At 43.7% G+C, this 7,292-nt stretch overlaps 1 protein-coding gene across 1 annotated transcript; it reads left to right on the forward strand.

Moving 5' to 3' along the window:
* The first annotated feature begins 204 nt into the window (after nucleotides 1-204).
* LOC103079638 (cytochrome c-like) lies at nucleotides 205-2,662 on the forward strand. Its single transcript, XM_007447673.1, has 2 exons — nucleotides 205-411; nucleotides 2,348-2,662. The coding sequence occupies exons 1-2, from the start codon at nucleotides 205-207 to the stop codon at nucleotides 2,660-2,662; spliced, it is 522 nt and encodes a 173-aa protein (XP_007447735.1).
* The last annotated feature ends 4,630 nt before the right edge of the window (nucleotides 2,663-7,292 follow it).

Here is a 7,292-nt window from a genome sequence, read left to right on the forward strand (position 1 = left end):
CGACCCAGTAACAGGACTTTCTCTAAGGCTCCGGTTGCCAGTAACCCGAGTGGGGCATGGAAAATGCTGCCACCTTGTGGGCATTTACCGTAACAACAACTTTAAAACCGGTCCTAGGTATCCCCGTAAGGGACACTTCATAACAAGGCCTGTGGGGCTCTAAGGCAGGGGTCCCCAGCCTTTTCGGCACCAGGGACTGGTTTCATGGAAGACAATTTTATGGACAGGGGCGGGGATGGTCCAGGAAGTAATGCAAGCGATGGGGTGGATGGTTCCAGCGGTAACAGGAGAGATGGGGGGGATCGTTTAGTCGGTAACGCGAGCAAAGGTTCAGGTGGCAATGGGAGTGACGGGGAGCGCTGGGGAGTCGCTGATGAAGCTTTGCTAGCTCTCCCGTGTTCACCTCCTGCTGTGAGGCCTGGCTCCTAACAAGTCGAGGCCCGAGGGCTGGGGACCCCTGCTCTAAAGGACACCTGCCCTCAAGAAATGTCCTGGGGTACCTGATCGAAAAAGAATTCAAATCAGGGCGGACTTTTAAGAAACCAATTTCAAGAGGTAAATTTAATGCACACTGTTTTGTTTTTGTTTTTGATTTTTTTTTTTAATGCACATGAAAAGATGCTCTACATGGCTAATTATCAGAAAACTGCAAATCAAAACTAGAACAAGGAATCACCTTACACCAGTCTAAATGACTATCATCAAAATCTATATACAAAATATGCAGGAGAGGGCATGGAGAAAAGGCAACCCTCCTAAGCTGTTTTTGGAAATGTAAGTTGGTAACAGCCACAGTGGAGTACACTATGGAAGTTCCTTAAAAAAACGAATGCATCATGGCCGCTGAGCCTGCGCGTCCGGAGCCTGTGCTCCGCAACGGGAGAGGTCGCAACAGTGAGAGGCCCGCGTACCGCAAAAAAAAAAAAAAAAAAAAAAAAAAAAAAACCCAAAGCATTATCTGCAATCCCATTCATGGGCCTATACGTGGAGCAAAAAGCATAATTCGAAAAGATACATGCACCCCGACGTTCACTGCAGCACTATTTATAAGGACCAAGACATGGAAGCAACCTAAATGTCCATGGACAGATTAAAGAAGATGTGGTGTAAATCCTTGTTAAGCTGTAGATTATTGTAAGCTATACTTCAACAATAAGAAATGAAAGAGAAAACATTTTCTGGTCAAGTAGCCGGACATTTTCATGATTTCAGTCTCAGCCAAGGTGGGTTTTTGGCAAATTTGACAGCTCCCATTAACGCTTCCACTGTCCTTCTCTGCTTCTTTAGAGGTAGGGAAGGTAAGAACCCTGTGGCAACCCTCCACAATGAGGGAGCTGTGGACAAATGCCCCGGCCTCTGGGCCTCAGTCAGGGTCCTTGCAGAAATGAGCACCAGTTGCCCACAGAGATGTCTTTCTTGGCTTTTTCTCCTTCCCTGCTCTCACAGCTGCCCCCACTCCTCCCTCCTGCTTCCTGGAAATCTCGCAAATTATCCTCCTGCACTCAAGATCCTGCTTTAGGTTCTGTTTTGGAGGAACTCAAACTAAGAGAGTTCATGAGGAAATTTTTTTTTTTTTGGCGGTACGCGGGCCTCACTGTTGTGGCCTCTCCCGTCGCGGAGCACAGGCTCCGGACGTGCAGGCCCAGCGGCCATGGCTCACGGGCCCAGCTGCTCCGCGACATGTGGGATCTTCCTGGACCGGGGCACAAACCCGTGTCCCCTTCCTCAGCAGGTGGACTCTCAACCACTGCGCCACCAGGGAAGCCCCATGAGGAAATATTAAACCAGTAATAAGAATTACACCATAGAGCTTCAGAAAGCTCCCATAGATGGTGTGAAATAGAACTCATTAGTTTCCAGGACATATTCCTCCACTGTACAGCTACTTACTAGACTTCTACAATGGGCCACACATGTGCTGGGTATGTAATTGTAATAGGGAAGAACAAATCTGACTCCATATTACATCTGTTTCTTTCACTTTAACCTTTGTATTCTAGTGCTTTTGCTACAAGTTAAGAATGTTGCTTGAAATATACAGGGTAGCCCATTCTCAAGGCTCTAACCTTTAAAGGTATGACACTTTTCCATTCCCATAGAGATAAAAAGTTGCAGAACAGAGAATAAGATTTGTTGCAGGTAGGGCTTCCCTGGTGGCGCAGTGGTTGAGAGTCCACCTGCCGATGCAGGGGACACGGGTTCGTGCCCACGTCCGGGAGGATCCCACATGTCGCGGAGCGACTGGGCCCGTGAGCCATGGCCACTGAGCCTGCGCGTCTGGAGCCTGTGCTCCACGACGGGAGAGGCCATGGCAGTGAGAGGCCCACGTACCGCAAAAAAAAAAAAGGGTGATGTTGAGAAGGGCAAGAAGATCTTTGTTCAGAAGTGTGCCCAGTGCCATACTGCAGAAAAGGGAGGCAAGCACAAGACTGGGCCAAATCTCCATGGTCTGTTTGGGCAAAAGACAGGTCAGGCTGTCGGATTCTCTTACACAGATGCCAACAAGAACAAAGGCATCACCTGGGGAGAGGAGACACTGATGGAGTATTTGGAGAATCCCAAGAAGTACATCCCTGGAACAAAAATGATCTTCGCTGGCATTAAGAAGAAGGGAGAAAGGGCAGACTTGATAGCTTATCTCAAAAAAGCTACTAAAGAGTAATAGTTGGCCACTGCCTTATTTATTATGAAACAAATGTCTCATGACATTTTATGTGTACCATATTTAAACTGATCTCATACACTAGAATTCAGATCATGAATGGCTGATGTAATATTTCTGTCCTGATTTAAATAAGATTGGCTCGTGGCTAAATGAATATGGTCAGCTTTTTGAATTTTGATAGTAATTCTGGCTCAGCAAGTACTATCACTGTTTTCCCCTTCTAAAGAGCTGATTAAACCTGAATAAGGAATGTTAAACTTTTCAGGGATATGGTGAATGCCTTCTCAAACCCTATAGGAGATTGGTTTTATATTTAGATTTCTGTAACTGGTTATATTAATATACTTAAATATTGAGAAGCTCCCTTCACTGTCTCACAGACCAGCAAGATTCACCTGTGTTTCAAGTTGTGTTCATTCACCTGTTAAGGCAAGGGCTGAAGATACACTGACAATGTCCACTTTACCTTTTTTGGTCTTAACTATGCCAATTTAATTAAAATTCTCCATCTAAAAAAATAATAATAATAAAATAAATTATTTAAGAAAATAAACTTATGGTTCCCAAAGGGGAAAAGGGTGAGGGAGGGATAAATTAGGAGTTTGGGATACATACTGCAATATATAAGACAGATAACCAGGGCTTCCCTGGTGGCGCAGTGATTAAGAATCCTCCTGCCAATGCAGGGGACAGGGGTTTGAGGCCTGGTCCAGGAGGATCCCACGTGCCGCGGAGCAACTAAGCCTGTGAGTCTGAGAGCCACAACTGCTGAGCCCGTGTGCCTAGAGCCCATGCTCCACAAGAGAGGCCACGGCAAGGAGAAGCCTGCGCACCCAACGAAGAGGAGCCCCCGCTCGCCGCAACTAGAGAAAGCCTGTGTGCAGCAACGAAGACCCACCACAGCCAAAAATAAAAATAAATAAAATTTAAAAAAAAAACCAACAGATAACCAACAAGAATCTACGGTAAAGCACAAGGAACTATACTCAATATTTTGTAATAACCCATAAGGGAAAAGAATCTGAAAAATAAATATATATATATATATATATATATGTGTGTGTGTGTATATATATAAATAAATAAAACTGAATCACAGTGCTACACACCTGAAACTAATACAACATTGTAAATTAACTATACTTCAATAAAATATATATATACATTTTTAAAGTGTCCATATCTCAAAATAATCAATATACCAACAAAGCAGCATATTTTGTGTGGCACGTCCAGAACTCCTAAAGTTGTAACTTTCACTAAATGTTGTCTTCTCAAAAAACTCATGCTGAATCATTTCAGACTAGGTTCAACTGGGCCTTAAAGTAGGAGTTAGCCCAAGAGTAGGCAAGGGCTATTTCCTCCATGTACAAGGACTGAACAAGGAAGGTGGACATCTGAGCTATCCAACCATGTTAAAGCTTTGAGGACTTCAAAAATTATACAGTCACCAAACATTCCCCCCTTTCATTTCACATGGGTTAAATATCCCAAGAGCTGAACAAATGCTTGGACACTTTCAGGGTATTAATTCCAAAGAGCATCAAAGTTGGCTGTTAAGATTTAAACATGGCCTGGAAAAGCACCCTTGCAGTCAGACAGTGCACCTGGTGGATTCTCTTCTTGTTTGGGGACAGCAGAGAGCGTGGCTCTTCTACCAGGTGGCAAAAGGCACTCTAACTTGTTTCAAAGACCCACAGCGTCAGGTTCACAAAGATGTCACTTTAAACTGGTTTGAAGGGTGCCTGCTTGCTGAATCCCCTCAAGTAGCCTCAGAAGAATCTGATCCTTACAAACCTTTAGGACACACACACTCCCTGAGAATGTGAATCAGCTGAATTCTTTCTGAACACGTGCACTTTTGCACAGTGCTTTCTATGCTAAGAAAAGGCAATAAATACGTCTTTGGTGCTTCTGTGTTTATGATCGATGGGCTTTTTTGTTATAGCAGTCTTGTAAGAGTTTGCCTTATTATTCTCGCTGCATACTAATACTTGAAACATTTTAGTAAATCATGGTTCTCTGGTTCCTACTTCAGGATCATTTAACTGATTTAATGAGCTCTGTCTAATTATCGCATTTCACCTTTCACATGAGAGTGCAGCAATGTTTTGGCTGAAATAGGTGATAATAGCTCAAACACTCAGAAAGGGAAAAAAATGAGGATGGGTAATGCAGGACTCACAACAGTTCATTTTATGCCAGATAGAATTCTTAAAGATATACATACATAGCTATACTATGTATACATTAATTCATTCATTCATTCATACATTTATTCTGTACTCATTATGTGTGCTCCAGGCATCACAAAAGACACCAGATCAGCTTCAATGGCTCTTTCTTAGGTCTGCATCCATTTTTAGGGGCATAAAACACGATGGTTTATAACTCTTAAGCTAGACTGTGTATATTTACATCCCGGCCTCACCATTTCTTAGCCATATGACCTCGGGCAAGCCAATTAACCAACCTGTTTCCCCATCTGTAAAATACGGGTTATTATCGTAGCTACCATCACAGGACTATTGTGAACATTAAATGTCAGTACATACAAAGCATGTAAAAAAAGTGCCTGGAGCATAACAGGCATTTTGTAATTGTTGCCTCTTGTGTTTCTGTCATATTGTGCCTCGTCTGTGTCGCACATGGCAATTGCAATTGCCTATCTACTTATCTATTTTTTACTAGTTATCTATTATGTATTGTTTGCCTCCTTCATCAAACCATAGGATCCATAAAGACAGAGACTAAACTCCCTGAGCCTGGCATTGTGCTTGGCTTATAGTAAAACACCCAATCAATGTTTGCTGAATCAGTGAACCAATGAATGAATGATTCTTTTTTGGGATGTGTAACCCCTCACTCTTGACAAGCTTTTCACTTAAGAGATTTCTGTGGCACATGTCTATCAAATGCCATTTGCTGGAAATTCCACATGGTTTTCTATCCAGATGGTGCCCATGACAAAGTGAAGGCGTTCTGGCATGCAGGAAAGTTAGGGTGATGGATGCCAAGCCAAGTCACTGTATTATTCATCATCAAATGTTGTTGGCCAGGGAGCTGATTGCTGCCAGCTGAGCCCCACAGTGGTCCAGTGAAGAGGCTGGTTTCTAACAGAAGCTAGGATCATCATTTAGGGAGGGAGGGTGCTGCGGGAGGAAGATGGGGGTTAAAAAGGGAGAAGTTTCTCAGACTTGTCTTGGCTTTGCAACCTCGGGCAAGTCACTTCACCTCTCTGGGCCTCTCAGCTTAGTGTTTTTATAAATGCAAGGCGCAAATTGTCATCAGTACTTCCCAAACCTGGCTGTGCACCAGAATCTACGGGGAAGCTTTTTTTTTTTTTTTTTTTTTTTTTTGCAGTGCGTGGGCCTCTCACTGTTGTGGCCTCTCCCATTGAGGAGCACAGGCTCCGGACGCGCAGGCTCAGCGGCCATGGCTCACGGGCCCAGCCGCTCCGCGGCATGTGGGATCCTCCCAGACCGGGGCACGAACCCGTGTCCCCTGCATCGGCAGGCGGACTCTCAACCACTGCACCACCAGGGAAGCCCCGGGAAGCTTTTTAAAATACTGATTCCTCTAGGCCAGCTGTCAGCAGATTTTTTCTATAAAGGGCCAGATAGGAAATAGTTTAGACTTTGTAGCTTGTATGATGTCTGTTGCAACTGCCATGCTCAAGTCTCCCACTGTGTCATCAAAGCAGCCCAGGATGAAATGTACACAAATGAATGTAGCTGGATTTGGCCAGCTTCCCTGGGGGCCATGGTTTGCTGACCCCTGCTCTAGGCCAGGTGTGGCCTCCATGGATAAGGACCAATTTTCTGCTTATTTACAAAAGCTCCTCCAGATGATCTGGAGAGGCAGCTGCACTTGGGATCCACCAGATTAGACGCTATAAGGCTTCTTCCAGCCTTCACTGGAGTTTTGATTCTCTGTTTTCACTGTGAGAAGTGGCCACTCTCAGTCAACACTATTTAGACAGTGATCTTAATATTCTTTCAAATGCATACCACTTGGGTATTAGCTTTCTACATCTGAAGTTTTTACTCTCTCAAAATTCAATTTTCTATTCTACCAGAAGTCTGAACAGTCCTTTTCACTACGTTTAGACCTAATGCACTTCTGTGTGTGATATGCCTTGTCAGTTCTTTGTAAGTGACAACTGCACTGCTAACTTACAAATGAGAAGTTTAATATTACCCTGTCTAGGCCCTAAAGGGCTACGATAAGGTGAGCCTCCACTTAAGAAAGGATAATACATAAAAATATGAAATTATGAAACAGTTACGGGTGTTTATAGTGTTGGGGTAGAATTTCCTTTGTATGGAGAATTCCCTTTCTACTTAAGTCATGACTGTTGGGTGACAATACATCCTGGTTTCCTACAGACGGTCCTAGTTTTCATCTGTGTTCCCTGAGCAATTAACATGGCGCCCCCTTTCATTCTCAAAAATGTCCAAATTGTATGATAAATTACATGGTTGCATGGGCGACCTTGAGGGAAAACAGTCAAAATGACTGTTCCATTCATTTTGCACTAAGAGACAGGCATTGCTTTCAGGGTTTTAATGATATTATCCAAATTAATCATTACAGTATTTTGCTGATGGCTGATGTCTCTAGGTTG

The sequence above is a fragment of the Lipotes vexillifer genome, unplaced genomic scaffold, assembly GCF_000442215.2.
Source record: "Lipotes vexillifer unplaced genomic scaffold, Lipotes_vexillifer_v1.1 scaffold1008, whole genome shotgun sequence".
Classification (NCBI taxonomy): Eukaryota; Metazoa; Chordata; class Mammalia; order Artiodactyla; family Lipotidae; genus Lipotes; species Lipotes vexillifer.